Source organism: Anomaloglossus baeobatrachus, chromosome 9 (genome assembly GCF_048569485.1).
Source record: "Anomaloglossus baeobatrachus isolate aAnoBae1 chromosome 9, aAnoBae1.hap1, whole genome shotgun sequence".
NCBI lineage: Eukaryota > Metazoa > Chordata > Amphibia > Anura > Aromobatidae > Anomaloglossus > Anomaloglossus baeobatrachus.
This window is the reverse complement of record NC_134361.1, coordinates 14,185,390-14,206,225: the sequence shown is the minus strand read 5'-3', so window position 1 is coordinate 14,206,225 and position 20,836 is coordinate 14,185,390. Positions and strand designations below refer to the sequence as shown.

General features: G+C 48.0%; 1 protein-coding gene across 1 annotated transcript in view; it reads left to right on the top strand.

Moving 5' to 3' along the window:
• The window catches only part of DACH2 (dachshund family transcription factor 2), a 393,174-nt gene that overhangs the window by 167,131 nt on the left and 205,207 nt on the right, over positions 1-20,836 (top strand). Inside the window, exon 2 of the mRNA XM_075323069.1 lies at positions 3,043-3,158. Coding sequence (XP_075179184.1) covers positions 3,043-3,158 — 116 coding nt within the window. The remainder of the gene's footprint in view (positions 1-3,042; positions 3,159-20,836) is intronic.

Below are 20,836 nucleotides of genomic sequence, written 5' to 3'. Positions count from 1 at the left end.
GACCCGCCTCCTTCCTAAGGGGGCGGGTCGTGCGGCGTCATAGCGACGTCACACGGCAGGCGGCCAATAGCGGCGGAGGGGCGGAGATAGGCAGGATGTAAACATCCCGCCCACCTCCTTCCTTCCGCATATCCTACGGAAGCCGCAGTGAGGCAGGAAAGGAGATGTTCCTCGCTCCTGCGGCTTCACACACAGCGATGTGCGCTGCCGCAGGAGCGAGGAACAACATTGGACCATCGCGTCAGCGTAATTATGGATTACGCCGACGCTGCACCGATGATACGATTACGACGCTTTTGCGCTCGTTAATCGTATCATCTAGGATTTACACAGTACGATGTCGCATGCGATGCCGGATGTGCGTCACTTTCCATTTGACCCCACCGACATCGCACCTGCGATATCGAAGTGTGCAAAGCACGCCTAAGAAGCCGCGTGTTGTGGAGAAGGTTCTGATCCATACTTAAATTCACTCTGCCATGTATCTGTATGAGAGGTTCAACTCCTGCTGCAGAAAACATTCCCCAAACCATGACCCTTGCTTCACCACGACTTATTAACATACTTTGGGTTCAGTCTTTCCCTAGTTTGTTGATGAAAATAATGTTTCCCATCAGACCTAAATAAATTACACTTGCTTTCATCATTAAAATGACCTGTGGACACTTCTCCTCTGTCCACACAACATGCTCCTCACCAAAGGGGAGTCTAGCCTTGTGATTCTTTCTGCTAATTAGAGGTTTGGTCACTGCAGAGGCTTTCAGTCCAAATGCTCTTACACGTTGTGACACTGTATGACGAGACAGATCCTTTCCCTGTTCAGTGCTGAACTGGCGAGCAATTCCAGCTGCAGTGGTGAAACTATCACCCATGGAGATTCTTTATATTATCCTGTCCTCTCTTGCATTTGTTTTTCAAGGGCGACCGGCCTTCCTAGGGGAATTGACAAAGTTTGTGATGATGTAAAGATGCAATATTCTGGAAGTCACAGACTTTGAACAACCAACTTTTTTTGCTATGGCTGATAGGGTCACCCCTTTGACTTCATCTGGACAACCTTCTGCCGGAGGGTTTCAGTCACTTTGGAACCGCAAAGTCAGTGCAAACTGGAAACTGCCAGTTACATAGGGATTGTCAAATAATGAAGGAAATTCGCACCAGGTGCAGATTAACAGCATCTGACAGTGTTCTCTAATTGTGTTTTATTTTACATTTTTATTACCGTATTTGCTTTACAATTAATTCAGTTTATGAATTAAGCGGAAAATCCTGCGAGTTTCCTCATATCAGGATATAATCACATAGGACCGCACAATGACCGCAACATTTAGAAAATTGTGTGTTCTCTAATTTTGATCTCCAGTATATATATAAAATCAATCTCTGCCATTTGATCACAGGCAGATTAAGATTATTTTTGGATGCTCAGTCCAAGTTTAGTTGCAAGTTTTATCAGTTTTTGGTTTAATTTATCTACCTTTTATTTTATCTATTTATCATCCGTTTAATATCATCTTTCTATCTCTCTATTATCTCTTTATTTTATCTATCCCTCTCTCTATCCCTCTATCTCTCTATTATCTCTTTATTTTATCTATCCCTCTCTCTATCCGTCTATCTCTCTATTATCTCTTTATTTTATCTATCCCTCTCTCTATCCATCTATCTCTCTATTATCTCTTTATTTTATCTATCCCTCTCTCTATCCCTCTATCTCTCTATCTCTTTATTTTATCTATCCCTCTCTCTATCCCTCTATCCCTCTATCCCTCTCTCTATCCATCTATCTCTCTATCTCTTTATTTTATCTATCCCTCTCTCTATCCGTCTATCTCTCTATTATCTCTTTATTTTATCTATCCCTCTCTCTATCCGTCTATCTCTCTATCTCTTTATTTTATCTATCCCTCTCTCTATCCGTCTATCTCTCTATCTCTTTATTTTATCTATCCCTCTCTCTATCCCTCTATCTCTCTATCTCTTTATTTTATCTATCCCGCTCTCTATCCCTCTATCTCTCTATTATCTCTTTATTTTATCTATCCCTCTATCCCTCTATCGATCTATCTTCTTCTTACCATCTTGTTGCCATCTGTCGTGCTGTAAACTTTTCTTTCCGCTGAAATGAAGAGATCAACAAGATATATTCTTTTAATAACTTGTCCAAATTGAAAAATAATTGACATTTTGTAATCAGAGGCGGCGGATACGAGAGCTGATTATCCGCGGGATAAGTGACGCCCGGAGATGCGCGCCGCTTGCTGTAATATTTTCTGGATTGTTAAATCTTCATATTGACATCACTTAGTCACAAATTGACACAAATCATCCCTGACGATCCCTAGATCTGCGCTGAGCACCCGCTGCACGAGGTGTAACACAAGGTGGCTGCTAAGGGGTATGAGGAGAGGGGTGGGGTCCACGCAGTATAGCTCCGCCCCTGCGCATGCGCAGTCTGTACAAGGCTCCGCCTCCAGCGGAATGTTCTCTAGTGGTAGAAGTGAGAACTGTCCTGAAGTTCATTCTACAAGGCCTCTGTCTTTAAGAATTTTTGTGCTTTTTTTTTTCCTCATAGTTTATTGTTCTGTGGATTTTTTATTATTTCTTTACTCTTTTGATTCATTTTCTTTGCTTTTCCAGAATCTCTCCTTGCGGCTGTTTATTCCATCCAGAAACTGATAACCCATACATATCTAATATCTCTCACAGCTGCGGCTTTGTCACAGTGTAACAGATCATATTCTCACTTCTTTCCCCAGGAATGATAGTTTGTTACAATGTTTCATTCTGCAGTTTTAATCTATATACGTATTGTAATAAATCATTGGTTGAGTGAACGGGACGGGCGCTGACCCCCTCCCCCCTCCATATTGAAGCAAGATTGTTTTCATTTATTGACAGCAAGCAGAGATAATGAATATTCTCCATGTAATGATGCCATTTACAGAATAATGTGATTATATTTTTTTCCCCTCTGTGAGGGAAGAACATACAATATTTCCTATAAGGTCGGCTCATACTCTGTCCATTGTGTGCCCACAGCTCCAGACCCGGGAGGCCCCCGAAGCGATCGCTGGGAGTTACGATTCAGGAGAACGCTCGTCTGCTGCCGCACGGGGTCCAGAGCCTCTTATCACCCGGACTCCTCTCCCACACAGGTAATGGAAGCATCACCGGCCACCCGCTGCAAATAAACTAATAATGGTGTAATGAGTTCTGCTGCACCATCTGGGCCCTAATAATGGAGGGGGGACATCGAGGGTTCACATTGTAATGCACAGCAATGGAGAAGATATAGGGGTACAGAGGTGGGGGAGTCCTGATAGGGGTCCATAGACCTGTGAGGCGTCTTTCTGCTAAATGAGAAGCATAACAATAAATGAGCTTGTAAACTGCAGAATTAACAAACCAATCTGTATTTACAAATACTGGATACAAGATTGTTACATTGTATACGTCAGTAAAAAGGTCCAGGTGAAGGCTGATAGAGGCCCAAGTGATAATATAAAGAAAACCTGTGTGCCAATAATGAGAATGTACATGAAACCTCCATTCATACTGATCCTGAGTTACCTCCTGTATTATACTCCAGAGCTGCACTCCCTATTCTGCTGGTGCAGTCACTGTGTACATACATTACTGATCCTGAGTTACCTCCTGTATTATACTCCAGAGCTGCACTCACTATTCTGCTGGTGCAGTCACTGTATACATACATTACATTACTGATCCTGAGTTACCTCCTGTATTATACTCCAGAGCTGCACTCACTATTCTGCTGGTGCAGTCACTGTGTACATACATTACTGATCCTGAGTTACCTCCTGTATTATACTCCAGAGCTGCACTCACTATTCTGCTGGTGCAGTCACTGTGTACATACATTACATTACTGATCCTGAGTGACCTCCTGTATTATACTCCAGAGCTGCACTCACTATTCTGCTGGTGCAGTCACTGTGTACATACATTACTGATCCTGAGTTACCTCCTGTATTATACTCCAGAGCTGCACTCACTATTCTGCTGGTGCAGTCACTGTGTACATACATTACATTACTGATCCTGAGCTACCTCCTGTATTATACTCCAGAGCTGCACTCACTATTCTGCTGGTGCAGTCACTGTGTACATACATTACATTACTGATCCTGAGTTACCTCCTGTATTATACTCCAGAGCTGCACTCACTATTCTGCTGGTGCAGTCACTGTATACATACATTACATTACTGATCCTGAGTGACCTCCTGTATTATACTCCAGAGCTGCACTCACTATTCTGCTGGTGTAGTCACTGTGTATATACATTACTGGTCCTGAGTTACCTCTTGTATTATACTCCAGAGCTGCGCTCACTATTCTGCTGGTGTAGTCACTGTGTACATACATTACATTACTGATCCTGAGATACCTCCTGTATTATACTCCAGAGCTGCACTCACTATTCTGCTGGTGCAGTCACTGTATACATACATTACATTACTGATCCTGAGTGACCTCCTGTATTATACTCCAGAGCTGCACTCACTATTCTGCTGGTGTAGTCACTGTGTATATACATTACTGATCCTGAGTTACCTCTTGTATTATACTCCAGAGCTGCGCTCACTATTCTGCTGGTGTAGTCACTGTGTACATACATTACATTACTGATCCTGAGATACCTCCTGTATTATACTCCAGAGCTGCACTCACTATTCTGCTGGTGCAGTCACTGTGTACATACATTACATTACTGATCCTGAGTTACCTCCTGTATTATACTCCAGAGCTGCACTCACTATTCTGCTGGTGCAGTCACTGTGTACATACATTACTGATTCTGAGTTACCTCCTGTATTATACTCCAGAGCTGCACTCACTATTCTGCTGGTGCAGTCACTGTGTACATACATTACATTACTGATCCTGAGTTACCTCCTGTATTATACTCCAGAGCTGCACTCACTATTCTGCTGGTGCAGTCACTGTGTACATACATTACTGATTCTGAGTTACCTCCTGTATTATACTCCAGAGCTGCACTCACTATTCTGCTGGTGCAGTCACTGTGTACATACATTACATTACTGATCCTGAGTTACCTCCTGTATTATACTCCAGAGCTGCGCTCACTATTCTGCTGTAAATTTCTAAGAAGATAAAATAATATAATAATGGAGGATGTTGATGAGTCCTCTCTCCTGGAAATCTTCCCTATTTCTCTGTTATCACCTCCTGGCTCTGCGTCCCCTCCCCCGCCCGTCCCCTTCATATCAGGGATTTGTGGTGACAGGTAGCCGTCGTGTCCTCATCCTTGTGGGATCCTCGAAGCTCGGAAACCTTTAGATCTGACATCTCCTCTGATGTGTACATGTAATATATTAATGTGATTAAATTAATGAGCGGCAGAGCCGGTGCCAAACTTCAGCCGTCCGGTGAGTGCCGCCACAGACGTGAGTTTCGTCCTTTCCCCCCCTGCGGTGATGGGATGGCGAGGAGCCTGCGCATTGTCATGGTGATAGATGACGCATCCTGCGGTGCATTACATCCCATCTGCTCCGTCCCCAAAACAACATAATATATGTGACGGTCGTCTAAACATCCAAAGATCCGCAGAATCCGGCGCCCCCATCTCTGTAATTTATGCTTCAGCGACCGCTGCGTCTCCCGGGGAAATAACAAATTATCACATCTAAATAACGCACAACGCTCAACTTTTTTTTTCTTCCTTTTTCCTCTGTGTGTTCGATGTGTAATATGTGACTGTCTGAGATGACCCCGATCTGTCCTCCGCTAATTGTCTCCGAGACGCACAGAGTGTAAGAAGTCTCCGAATATTGGAAACCAGAAGTGATGATTTACATTTTATCTTTGTTTATGGGCAGGGAGATAATTGTATCCAGTGTAAACAATCCTCTGCGAGCGGAGCAGCCTGAATCCAGAGTAATACAATCCTCTGCGAGCAAAGCACCCTGAATCCAGAGTGATGCAATCCTCTGCGAGCGGACAGCCTGAATCCAGAGTAATACAATCCTCTGTTAGTGCAGCTGCCTGAATCCAGAGTGATACAATCCTCTGCGAGTGGAGCGGCCTGAATCCAGAGTAATACAATCCTCTGCGAGCGGAGCAGCCTGAATTCAGAGTGATACAATCCTCTGCGAGCGGAGCGGCCTGAATACGGAGTGATACAATCCTCTGCAAGTGGAGCGGCGTGAATCCAGAGTAATACAATCCTCTGCTAGTGCAGCTGCCTGAATCCAGAGTGATACAATCCTCTGCGAGCGGAGCGGCCTGAATCCGGAGTGATACAATCCTCTGCGAGCGGAGCGGCCTGAATCCAAAGTGATTCAATCCTCTGCGAGCGGAGCGGCCTGAATCCAGAGTGATACAATCTTCTGCGAGCGGAACAGCCTGAATCCGGAGTGATACAATCCTCTGCGAGCGGAGCGGCCTGAATCCAGAGTGATACAATCCACTGCGAGCGGAGCGGCCTGAATCCAGAGTGATACAATCCTCTGCGAGTAGAGCAGCCTGAATCCAGAGTGATACAATCCTCTGCGAGCAGCCTGAATCCAGAGCGATACAATTCTCTGCAAGCAAAGCAGCCTGAATCCAGAGTGATACAATCCTCTGCGAGTGGAGCGGCCTGAATCCGGAGTGATACAATCCTCTGCGAGCAAAGCAGCCTGAATCCAGAGTGATAGAATCCTCTGCGAGCAGAGCAGCCTGAATCCAGAGTAATAATACAATCCTCTGCGAGCGGAGCAGCCTGAATCCGGAGTGAGACATTGTAACTTTTCCAGGTGTCTCCTCCGCAGGGCTTGATGAAAAGCCCCCGGAGGATGATGCGTCACATTGGTGAAGACGTCCTCGCCTCTTAATGGACTTGTCGCATCTTTAGGTTTATTGATCTGGAAATCTACGAGGTCTGGGGCTGGGGGGGGCTCTGTTATATTTTAGGCCACTTTCTGGTGTACATTATAGTGGCTCTGGTGGTGACGTTGGCTCCGCCGCCTTCCAATAATCTCCAGCACTTTTTTTTAAATGGTGGTCGGTATGTAAAGTTCAGCATTTCCGAAACTTTGCCGGCGTCTGAGAGTCCTAAATTTTGAACAGCGTAAGGTTTTGCAATCTGCTGCAAAAGCCTCAAATTCCCTCAATTTTTTTATAAATTTCTTTTGTTTCCGTCAGCAGGTCTGGCTCCGTAAACCGGCCCCCTATATAGGACCCACCAAAGTGTCATATGTTGGGGGGGCTTAGTGGTTCGCTCCTGCACTGGCTCCTATGTCTGGGGGCTCAGAGGGTTCCTCATGCTCCTGGCTCCTATGTCGGGGGGCTCAGTGGGTCCCTCATGCAGGGCCGGCGTCAGCACCCAGCACACCTGGGCAAGTGCCGGGGCCCTGTACCACCGAGGGGCCCACTCTTAGACGGCAGGGTTGCGTACCGCCAATAGGGGCAGTCCACGCGGCCACTTTGGAGCCAGTGAGTCAGAGAGAAGAGGCTCAATACCAATGCTGCACCGGCCTCCCTCACCTCCCACGCCCCCCCCCTCCCCCGCTGAGGATCGCACTTTCAATTGTATCGGCATCGCAGATGCCGATACAATTGAAAGCAATCATAGAGGGAGCGGCGCACTTCTTCTCTCATCATTCTCCGGCAGCGTCTGTCTGCACTCTGCCTCTGACAGCTCAGTACAGAGGAGCGCGATGACGTCATTACTGTGCGCGCCTGTGTCCTGAGCTGTCAGAGGCAGAACAGTGGACCCGCTAAGGAGACCGGAGCAGCGGGGGAACAGGGAGGAGTATGTATTGATCACAGTGGCCAGACGACTATGGGGCTGCATAATGCTACTACATGGGGCTGCATAATGCTGCTACATGGGGCTGCATAATGCTACTATATGGGGCTGAATAATGCTGCTACATGGGGCTGCATAATGCAATTACATGGGGCTGCATAGTGCTGCTACAGGGGCTGCATGGTGCTGCCGCATAGGGCTACATGGGGCTGCTGCATGGGGGCTGCATTATATTATGTGGAGCAATCTGGGGTGCATTATATTATATGGATGAATATTTGGTGCATTATTCTATATGGAGGACTATGGGGGCTGCATAACACTATGGAGGAATATGCGGGTGCATTATATGGAGTAATATAAGGCTGCATTAAATTATGTGGAGCGATATGGATGCATTGTTATATGGAGGAATGTGCGGGCTGCATACTTCTATACCTCAGTGCTGTCTGCCCCCTCAACCCCAGTGCTGTATACCCCCCAGAGCTCTGTGTCCCCCTCCACCCTAGTGCTGTATACCCCTCAGAGCTGTATCTCCCCCCCTCTCTAAAGCTGTATGCCCCCCCATTGCTGTATGCCCCCCTCCTCAGTAATGTGTATGTCCCAAGCCTCTCCTGTGATGTATATGCAGCAGTGTCTGTGTGCGGCCATGTAGCAATGGTCAGATGTAGTTTCAGCTCCTTCTCTGGAGTCATCGCCGGCTCCTCATCACTGCACAGTGTCCACTCATTGGATACAATGTATCCGGATAATCCGGAGGTTCTGCCTCCTGCGCACATGCTGGATCTCCGCTTTCTCTACGCTCAGTTGCTGCCCTCGTACACGGTTCCTTCTCCAGCGGTGGCTTTTCTTCCTCAAATACATGAAGCTCTTGAGTTCTGCCTGGAATTAATTCAACTTGATTAAGTTTCTGATGCACAAATGGCAGAAATTCCGCTGCTCGTAAATGTTATATATTGTGCGGCATATGGCGAGGCACCAGAAATTGGTAATTAATGCTTCCAGCGGTGGTGACTTTATGCGTGGCGGTGACATCTCGGAGGTTTTAGGAAATCCATAAGAATGTGGGATAAGGGGGAGCAGCCATATGTTCATTCCTTAGCGGATGCGCTGGAAGTGGCGGCGTATTCCTGTGCCGCGGAGACATCCAGGGCAATCGCCACAATTTGCCTCTCTGAACCTGTGATTCAGTGTCCTCATTGCTGGAGATCACAGATCAGACACTTTCAGGATTTTTTTTCCGTTTATTGTAAAATTGGAACCAGAATTTTTTTTACACTGAAACTACAATTCTGCTGTTCTCTACCAAAATGCAGATTATTTTCTCTATGTATTTTCAACCAGAGAATCTGCAGAGTATCGCACCAGCACCGCCAACATGGATGAGATTGTGAGGAGCCCCATCCACATACTGTAAAAAGACATCTGCAGAGTATCACACCGCCAACAACATTGTGTCTTCTTCTCCGGTCACATCCAGAGCTGCATTTGCAATTCTGCACAATGAAGTTATATAGCTCTAAGCTGTTAGGTCACATGACTTCAGAGGGTCAATAAACTGCAAGCTGTTTTGAATTGAAAAGCAGAATTGTGAATGCTGCTCTGAAGGTTTTTGAAGTATATAATAAATAATATTGTGATTCACTGATGAGAATACAATGTGTTGATACATTGGTACGTTTTCCTTCGTGGCTGTTTCGTGTTAACCCCTCGCCTGCTTTTCTTGCCTCTGTGATTCTGGAGGTCACCTTCCCCTTTATTACTGCTCCGGTCTCGCCGGCTCCGGGTACTTGATGATTCATAGAACAAGTGTCAAGTAGAAAATCTCTTAAAAGGAGTGAGTCAGAACCGCGGTGACACAAGCTCGTTAGTTAATGAGGCTTTCCTAATAAAGGAAAATCCGTCACCCCTGCCACATTCGGGGTCCATGGACACGGAGGAGGGGGCACAACTTAAAGGGACAGAAAGGTCCAAGCTCCGACCTCCCCAGTGACATCTCAGTGCAGCGATCAGTCAGGATATCTATCAAATCCCCCACATTAATGTCTCGTCTGTCCCGATGGATCGCTCCAATGTATCCGAGAATTCTCTGCGATTGTAACGAATCCCGACCTGTGAAAACGTATCTGTCTATCGTACAGTAAATGTTTCCAGTCACTGACAGCAAGCAGAGATCTTGAAAAGGGGATAAAATTGGAGTTAAAATATATTAGAAGTTGCTAATCTGTAAAATGTAACAATGATTATTATTCTGTCACCACAAATCACAATATAAACTACATACATTATTACATAAAGCTTACACCTGATGAAGCTGGTGAACTTACTATGAAAATCCATTTTATGATGGCTGTATGATCCTCATATTAATATGAACATTGTTACACCAGCTGTAGGGTAACCCACCCAGCCTGACTGCTGCAGCTTGTACTGACAAGTGTGAGAATTCAGCAGCAGGGAGGAGGGACACTGAGGAGCTGTCTATCTGGTGGTAATTCAGCATCAGTAGAGAGGAGGGCCCTGACCAGCTGTCAGTTGGACTCCATGAGTGGACAATTAGCAGGGAGGAGGGATGCCAATTTGCTGTAGCGGTAGCTGGGAGGAGGGCCACTGAGGAGCTGTCAATCAGGATAAGTGGGAGGAGCTTTAGCAGCAGGGAGGAAAATCACTGAGAATTTTGGGATTCTCAGTGATTTTGCAAGCAGGAGAACTGAGCTTTCATTCAGGCTAGTTGGGTGGAGGTTCAGCAGCAGAGAGGAGGGTCCCTGAGCAGCTGTCAGGATAGATGGGTGGAGGTTCAGCAGCAGAGAGGAGGGTCCCTGAGCAGCTGTCAGGATAGATGGGTGGAGGTTCAGCAGCAGAGAGGAGGGTCCCTGAGCAGCTGTCAGGGTAGATGGGTGGAGGTTCAGCAGCAGAGAGGAGGTTCCCTGAGCAGCTGTTAGGATAGATGGGTGGAGGTTCAGCAGCAGAGAGGAGGGTCCCTGAGCAGCTCTCAGGATAGATGGGTGGAGGTTCAGCAGCAGAGAGGAGGGTCCCTGAGCAGCTGTCAGGGTAGATGGGTGGAGGTTCAGCAGCAGAGAGGAGGGTCCCTGAGCAGCTGTCAGGATAGATGGGTGGAGGTTCAGCAGCAGAGAGGAGGGTCCCTGAGCAGCTGTCAGGGTAGATGGGTGGAGGTTCAGCAGCAGAGAAGGAGGATCCCTGAGCAGCTGTCAGGGTAGATGGGTGGAGGTTCAGCAGCAGAGAGGAGGGTCCCTGAGTAGCTGTCAGGGTAGATGGGTGGAGGTTCAGCAGCAGAGAGGAGGATCCCTGAGCAGCTGTCAGGGTAGATGGGTGGAGGTTCAGCAGCAGAGAGGAGGGTCCCTGAGCAGCTGTCAGGGTAGATGGGTGGAGGTTCAGCAGCAGAGAGGAGGGTCCCTGAGCAGCTGTCAGGATAGATGGGTGGAGGTTCAGCAGCAGAGAGGAGGGTCCCTGAGCAGCTGTCAGGGTAGATGGGTGGAGGTTCAGCAGCAGAGAGGAGGGTCCCTGAGCAGCTGTCAGGATAGATGGGTGGAGGTTCAGCAGCAGAGAGGAGGGTCCCTGAGCAGCTGTCAGGGTAGATGGGTGGAGGTTCAGCAGCAGAGAGGAGGGTCCCTGAGCAGCTGTCAGGATAGATGGGTGGAGGTTCAGCAGCAGAGAGGAGGGTCCCTGAGCAGCTGTCAGGGTAGATGGGTGGAGGTTCAGCAGCAGAGAAGGAGGATCCCTGAGCAGCTGTCAGGGTAGATGGGTGGAGGTTCAGCAGCAGAGAGGAGGGTCCCTGAGTAGCTGTCAGGGTAGATGGGTGGAGGTTCAGCAGCAGAGAGGAGGATCCCTGAGCAGCTGTCAGGATAGATGGGTGGAGGTTCAGCAGCAGAGGGGAGGGTCCATGAGCAGCTGTCAGGGTAGATGGGTGGAGGTTCAGCAGCAGAGAGGAGGTTCCCTGAGCAGCTGTCAGGATAGATGGGTGGAGGTTCAGCAGCAGAGAGGAGGGTCCCTGAGCAGCTGTCAGGGTAGATGGGTGGAGGTTCAGCAGCAGAGAGGAGGATCCCTGAGCAGCTGTCAGGGTAGATGGGTGGAGGTTCAGCAGCAGAGAGGAGGGCCCCTGAGCAGCTGTCAGGATAGATGGGTGGAGGTTCAGCAGCAGAGAGGAGGGTCCCTGAGCAGCTGTCAGGGTAGATGGGTGGAGGTTCAGCAGCAGAGAGGAGGTTCCCTGAGCAGCTGTCAGGATAGATGGGTGGAGGTTCAGCAGCAGAGAGGAGGGTCCCTGAGCAGCTGTCAGGATAGATGGGTGGAGGTTCAGCAGCAGAGAGGAGGGTCCCTGAGCAGCTGTCAGGATAGATGGGTGGAGGTTCAGCAGCAGAGAGGAGGATCCCTGAGCAGCTGTCAGGATAGATGGGTGGAGGTTCAGCAGCAGAGAGGAGGATCCCTGAGCAGCTGTCAGGATAGATGGGTGAAGGTTCAGCAGCAGAGAGGAGGGTCCCTGAGCAGCTGTCAGGATAGATGGGTGGAGAATCAGCAGCAGAGAGGAGGGTCCCTGAGCAGCTGTCAGGATAGATGGGTGGAGGTTCAGCAGCAGGGAGGAGGAACACTGAGCAGCTGTCAGGGTAGATGGGTGGAGGTTCAGCAGCAGGGAGGAGGAACACTGAGCAGCTGTCAGGGTAGATGGCTGGAGGTTCAGCAGCAGAGAGGAGGAACACTGAGCAGCTGTCAGGGTAGATGGGTGGAGGTTCAGCAGCAGGGAGGAGGAACACTGAGCAGCTGTCAGGGTAGATGGGTGGAGGTTCAGCAGCAGAGAGGAGGGTCCCTGAGCAGCTGTCAGGATAGATGGGTGGAGGTTCAGCAGCAGAGAGGAGGGTCCCTGAGCAGCTGTCAGGATAGATGGGTGGAGGTTCAGCAGCAGGGAGGAGGAACACTGAGGAGATTTCTGTCAAGCTTAGTGGGTGGAAATTGAGTTGAATGTTCCATAAGGACATGGATTTTCACAGTATACACATCAGCATCATCAGGTCTATAAAACTTGTGTAATGTATGCAGTTTGAGTTGTGAAATCTGGTGACAAATGCATGGAAAAAAAAATGCACCAAAAATGCATGAGTTTTTGTTTGTTTTTTGGTGCGTTTTTCTGCCAGAAGGTGCAGATTTCATACAGAAAATTTCTGCACCAAATCTGCAGCGTGTGCACATAGCCTAAATCTGCTGCTTTCTCATACTATAGTGTACGAGGGCTGTAGCTTCATAAAATAAGCGTTTGGTTTGTAATCTGTAACCACAGAGAAGCATAAATGTGCAGAGGAGCTGCATACACAAAACGGGGGATAATGCTGTCTATCCTCAGTCGCTTCACTGAATCCTCTACAATGTGCTGGATGAAGAGGCTTTTGTCTGCAGATAGCGGCTTCTCCCAGGAGCAGGGAGTAATTGGGGATTATGACATGTGAGATAAGTTGCTTGTACTGATGGCGCAGGACACGGCTCCTGGTGCATTATAGGGGTGTGGGGCGCAGATCCCCCCCCCTCTGCTCGTTGTCATTATCGCCCAGAAATTTCTAAAAATGACCCGAGAGTCTAAATATCCCGGAGTGAGCAGGAGAGGAGCCAGGAGCGTCTTATTTCTCCGCGCACTTAGGCAGAAAACGCGGCGGCCGCGTCCTCGACTCTACGCTCAGCCGAGTGCAATTGACTTGGCCCCAGCGATTGTAGGAGCAGGTGACTTGATTACTCTGAAATCAGGCAGAAAATGTCCTCTTCTGGTTACTCGAGTGTATCAGTCAAATTATCGAGTGGCACAACGAATGCGATGCCGCGGGCCATCAGAGCTGCCACTCCGCATAAGTCAAGCCTTCACTTACTGTGAAATCTGCTGTTTTTTAATGTCATTCTCTTTCATTTATTATTCCTTTTACCACTAATTCCCATGTCCAACGACGGATGCATCGCGCTGTCACGTAAGACACAAAAGGCGAAAACTTCCAAGATGCAAAAGCGACGATGACGATGGTGATGATGGCAATGATGATGATGGTGATGATGATGGCGAGGATGATGGCGGTGAGGATGATGATGGCGATGATGGCGATGAGGATGATGATGGCGATGAGGATGGCGATGATGGTGATGAGGATGATGATGGCGATGAGGATGATGGCGATGAGGATGATGATGATGGCGATGAGGATGATGGCGATGAGGATGATGGCGATGATGATGATGGCGATGATGATGATGGCGATGATGATGATGGTGATGATGATGATGGCGAGGATGATGATGGCGAGGATAATGATGGCGATGATGATGATGGCGATGAGGATGATGATGATGGTGGCGATGGTGATGAGGATGATGATGATGGCGATGAGGATGGCGATGAGGATGATGGCGATGAGGATGATGGCGATGGCGATGATGATGATGGCGATGATGATGATGGCGATGATGATGATGGCGAGGATGATGATGGCGAGGATGATGATGGCGAGGATGATGATGGCGAGGATGATGATGGCGAGGATGATGATGGCGATGAGGATGATGGCGATGAGGATGATGATGATGGTGGCGATGGTGATGAGGATGATGATGATGGCGATGAGGATGGCGATGAGGATGATGGCGATGAGGATGATGATGATGATGGCGATGAGGATGATGATGATGGCGATGATGATGATGATGATGGCGATGATGATGATGGCGAGGATGATGATGGCGAGGATGATGATGGCGAGGATGATGATGGCGAGGATGATGATGGTGAGGATGATGATGGCGAGGATGATGATGGCGAGGATAATGATGGCGATGATGATGATGGCGATGAGGATGATGATGATGGTGGCGATGAGGATGATGAGGATGGCGATGAGGATGGCGATGAGGATGATGGCGATGAGGATGATGATGATGATGGCGATGAGGATGATGATGATGGCGAGGATGATGATGGCGAGGATGATGATGGCGAGGATGATGATGGCGAGGATGATGATGGCGAGGATGATGATGGCGAGGATGATGATGGCGAGGATGATGATGGCGAGGATGATGATGGCGAGGATGATGATGGCGAGGATAATGATGGCGATGATGATGATTGCGATGATGATGATGGCGATGATGGCGATGAGGATGATGGCGATGAGGATGATGGGTGATGATGGTGATGAGGATGATGATGATGGTGATGAGGATGATGATAGTGATGAGGATGATGATGGCGATGAGGATGATGGCGATGAGGATGATGGTGATGAGGATGATGGCGATGATGATGATGGCGATGATGATGATGATGGTGATGAGGATGATGATGGTGATGAGGATGATGGTGATGAGGATGATGATGAGGATGATGGCGATGAGGATGATGGCGATGAGGATGATGGCGATGAGGATGATGATGAGGATGAGGAGGATGATGGTGATGAGGATGATGGCGATGAGGATGATGGTGATGAGGATGATGGCGATGATGATGATGGCGATGATGATGATGATGGTGATGAGGATGATGATGGTGATGAGGATGATGGTGATGAGGATGATGATGAGGATGATGGCGATGAGGATGATGGCGATGAGGATGATAGCTGCGATGGCAGAAATGGATTCACCTTCCCAATCTTGTTTCCCCACAATTTATCTCTTTAGCACCTAAATAATTGAGGGGGGAGGATCTAGAGCTCCTCATATAGGAAGGTCTATAGGGGCATCACTTATATACGGGGTAACCGTGTGCACCACACCATACATTGTAGAATCCGCGCGTGACCGGCCATTTACTGGTATAAATATCATCATTGTCATAATTGAATCAATTCGCCATTGTCATAACGAGCAGAAGATGGAATCAAATTGTTTAAAAAGCATAAAATAAGAATCGGGTGAGCGGCAGCTGTCCGACCCGGCCCTGCGAGATCTGTGTCCAGCGCATTGTAACAAACCCTCAGCTGTGAGCAGGATCGGAAATAAGATCACATTTATTACAAAACTGCAGAGATTCTCATTATATAGTCATTAAAGGGATTGTTCACATCAAAGGAGATGTGTGGTCACCGCACTGAGAACCGAACGAGCAGCGATGTCACAATAATGTGTATAATGTCTGCTGCACTGATACATTGTAGCAAGTTTATCCCAGTATCGTTCCTGCTTATATCGGGGGCCGCAGTGGGTTTCTTTCTTCATATTGCAATACATTCTCTGTATCGAGCGGACCCCTGTACAGCTGAGCGGCCCCCCCGGACTATTACAATATGAGGGACGCACGGGATGATCTGAGTCCTGACTGTCCTATTGGAACATATAAGATGAAATAACCTGCGCTCTGTACGAATGAGGAGTACAATGGAGCCCCCCTCCCCGCGGAGGGCGATGTGGTGACCCCAGGACCCGCGGCTTTTTGATGTTCTTTGTCGGGCCCCTTCTCCGCTTCATACACCGCTGTTATGAACTCTACATAAACTCCTGGTGAGCGCTGCTGGGGGGACGTCACCGGGGTCCATGTGTTATCCACATGAGGTTCAGGAATGAGATCTGAGCGAAGAAAGGAAGGAAATCGCCGCACAATCGTAAGAAAATGTCAGGTACCCGCACCGCTCCGGATAGAGATACCCGCTCCGCTCCAGATAAAGGTACCCGCACCGCTCCGGATAAAAGTACGTGCACCGCTCCGGATAAAGGTACGTGCACCGCTCCAGATAAAGGTACCCGCACCGCTCCGGATAAAGGTACATGCACTGCTCCAGATAAAGGTCCCCGCACCGCTCCAAATAAAGGTACATGCACCGCTCCGAATAAAGGTACATGCACAGCTCCGGATAAAGGTACGTGCACCTCTCCGGATAAAGGTACGTGCACCGCTCCGCATAAAGGTCCGCCAGCTGCCGGAGTGGAGGGGATCATCAGTGTCCTGAACATTGCAGCTTCTCCCCTCTCTCAGCGAGATTCCCAGCATGAATTTCTCTAAACCATTCACCTTTATAACATCTAACCCTTGTAGTAGTCGTCGTAATAAACTGTCATTTTCGATGTAATAGAGGAGATCATTGTGGGAGTAATCACCGCTGACTTTCCATATTATCTACTTGATGCTTATAACTAGAGATGAGTGGACCCGTGGATGGCCGAGTTCCCCTGGACATTAACTAAAAGTTCAGTTCTTGACCTGGACTTGACCCCGAAGCCCATATAAGTCTATGTGGACCCAAACGTCTGTGCTGTAAAATGGTCATAGGGATAGGGGGCTGCAAAACTTTGGAACTCAGGATTTAGTTTAGTAATTTATTTAGTATTTAGTCTTTATTTAAATATTTTTTTTTTCCCTTGTGTGTTTGTGTATTTTTTAATTCTATACTTGCTGGGTTAGTAATGGGGATGTCTGGTAGACACTGCTCCATTACTGACCCCTGGGCATGATGTCAGCTGTCAATTCACAGCTGACATCAACCCCCAAAAATATTACCCACATTGCCACTGCACCAGGGCAAAGCTCCAGAATTGGTACATCTAATGAATGCGCCACTTCTAGGGCAGCTGCAGGCTGCTAATTTTAGGCTGGGGAGGGCTCAATAACCTTGGACCTTTCCAGCCTGATAATATCAGACCCCAGTCAGGTTTACAGTGGCTGGTTATCAAAAATAGGGGGACTCTAAGCCGTTTATTTCTTAAAAAATTCTTTAAATAAAAAAATGGCATGGGATCCCCTCTATTTCTATTAACCAGCCAAGGTAAAGCTGGGGGTTGCAGCCCACAGTCGTCTGCTTTACCTTGCCTGGTATCAAAAATAGGTAGGAACCCATGTCGTTTTTTTTTTGTGGGTTTTTTTTTTTAATTCTTCTTGTTAACAGCAGCAGACAGGGAATGTGTGCATACAATAAAGCTTTCTGATTGGTTGCGCTGTAGCCTTTCAACAAACTTTATTAACATACAAACACCCAAACTCAAACACACACTTTTTTTTTTCTTTTTAAGTGCATGTTCAAGTCCGAGTCCCGGACACCCGGTGATCAGTACGAACCCCAAACTTTACCGTTCGCTCATCACTTCTTATAATCTCCCTAAATCCAGAATAATCCGAGGGAAAATCGGTTTCTATGAAGTGAGAAAATGTGATATAACTAATGTGGCGCAATGTGTTAATACTTTGTAGCTGCCTCATTTCTCTGCATTTGCTGTGGATGATTCCATCCGTGTTGCGTTGTGTCCTGTTCCGGTCTCGCTGTTCTGTTCTCGCTGTCCCGTCTGTATATCGGGTGAGGCGAGCGCGGTGTCGCCCGTCAGTTCTCCGGGTCACGAGGCTTCAGGAGCTTGTACATTTCCTTGGATAGATTTCCTTTATACTTCTCAAGTATTTGCGCCCGAGGACTAATCCCGCTGCTGCCGCTGCACAGATGTGGGGCCGTAACATGTGGAGTGAATTTAGCCGACACCTGTGATGTAACGGATCCAGTATGTTCAGCGCCGAGCCGCTCTGTGGCGACATCAAAGTCCCCTCCGTGGACCCCAGACCGAAGCCATTTCATTATTTCCAGTGTTTGACTTTCTCTGATTTAGCTGCAATAACAAATGAGTTGATGGCGATGAAATGCGGCACCACGTGAGGGAGGCGGCGCTCGTACCTCACCGACAATGCAGGGCAAAGATACATATAATACCGAACACCGGTCACACAACATATGGGGCAGAGAAAATGACGAACACCGGTCACACATCATATGGGACAGGGTAAATGCTGAACACCGGTCACACATCATATGGGGCAGAGAAAATGCCGAACACCGGTCACACATCATATGGGGCAGGGTAAATGCCGGACACCGGTCACACTTCATATGGGGCAGAGTAAATGCCGAACACCGGTCACACATCATATGGGGCAGATAAATGCCGAACACCGGTCACACATCATATGGGGCAGGATAAATGCTGAACACCGGTCACACATCATATGGGACAGGGTAAACACCAAACACCGGTCACACATCATATGGGGCAGGGTAAATGCTGAACACCGGTCACACATCATATGGGGCAGGGTAAATGCTGAACACCGGTCACACATCATATGGGGCAGGGTAAATGCCGAACACCGGTCACACATCATATGGGGCAGGGTAAACACCAAACACCGGTCACACATCATACGTGGCAGGGTAAATACCGAACACTGGTCACACATCATATGGAGCAGGGTAAATGCCGAACACCGGTCACACATCATATGGGGCAGGGTAAATGCCGAACACCGGTCACACATCATATGGGGCAGGTAAATACCGAATACCGGTCACACATCATATGGGACAGGGTAAATGCCGAACACCGGTCACACATCATATAGGGCAGGGTAAATGCCAGACACCGGTCACACATCATATGGGGCAGGGTAAATGCCAGACACCGGTCACACATCATATGGGGCAGGGTAAATGCCAGACACCGGTCACACATCATATGGGGCAGGGTAAATGCCAGACACCGGTCACACATCATATGGGGCAGGGTAAATGCCAGACACCGGTCACACATCATATGGGGCAGGGTAAATGGCAGACACCGGTCACACATCATATGGGGCAGGGTAAATGCTGAACACCGGTCACACATCATATGGGGCAGGTAAATACCGAATACCGGTCACACATCATATGGGACAGGGTAAATGCCGAACACCGGTCACACATCATATGGGGCAGGGTAAATGCCAGACACCGGTCACACATCATATGGGGCAGGGTAAATGCCAGACACCGGTCACACATCATATGGGGTAGGGTAAATGCTGAACACCGGTCACACATCATATGGGACAGGGTAAATACCGAACACCGGTCACACATCATATGGGGAAGGGTAAATGCCAGACACCGGTCACACATCATATGGGACAGGGTAAATACCGAACACTGGTCACACATCATATGGGACAGGGTAAATACCGAACACTGGTCACACATCATATGGGGAAGGGTAAATGCCGAACACCGGTCACACATCATATGGGGAAGGGTAAATGCCGAACACCGGTCACACATCATATGGGGCAGGGTAAATGCCGGACACCGGTCACACATCATATGGTGCAGGGTAAATGCCAAACACCGGTCACACATCATATGGGGCAGGTAAATGCCGGACACCGGTCACACATCATATGGTGCAGGTAAATGCCGGACACCGGTCACACATCATATGGGGCAGGGTAAATGCCAAACACCGGTCACACATCATATGGTGCAGGTAAATGCCGGACACCGGTCACACATCATATGGTGCAGGTAAATGCCGGACACCGGTCACACATCATATGGGGCAGGGTAAATGCTGAACACCGGTCACACATCATATGGGGCAGGGTAAATGCCAAACACCGGTCACACATCACATGCTTAAAGGGACTGTACATCGTTATATCAGATGCCAGAAATTCTCATTAGGTTTTATATATTTGGGGTTTCTGGAGCTCTGGATTCTGAGATCTCTGCTTGATGTCAGTGAATTTCCTCTTCTGATAAACCCTGTCTCTTGCTCTTTTGTTTGTAACTTTTCACCTGCCCTGATACATTGTATCTTCAGAAATCCCAGCTGTTTAGACTGGATACGATTGTAACCACCTCTCAGCTGTGAGAAGCATTAGGCGATGTGCACAGATATTTGGTTGCAGACATTTTTGCATCTCTTGGCAGGAAAAAAACAGGGCAGAAAAGTGCTTTTAAGGCCTCGTTTTTTCCCTGCATTTTTGCTTGCGTTTTCATTTGAATTCAAGGGGTGAAAAATGCTGCAAAAACCACTGAAAGAATTGACGCTGAAGATTATTTTCTGCACCAAATCTGCAAGGAGAAAAATACTCGTGCACAAAACTTCAGGATTCTCATAGACTTTGCTGGAATCAGGATTTTCTTGGGGTTTTGTCACAAACTGCACAAAAAAAACCACACAAAAAAACACTGTGCACAGCTCAAGTCACAACTGAATTTTGATCTCCTGATGTAAGAACAATATTTAAATTAATTGTGGCAATCTGGGAATATTGTAAATG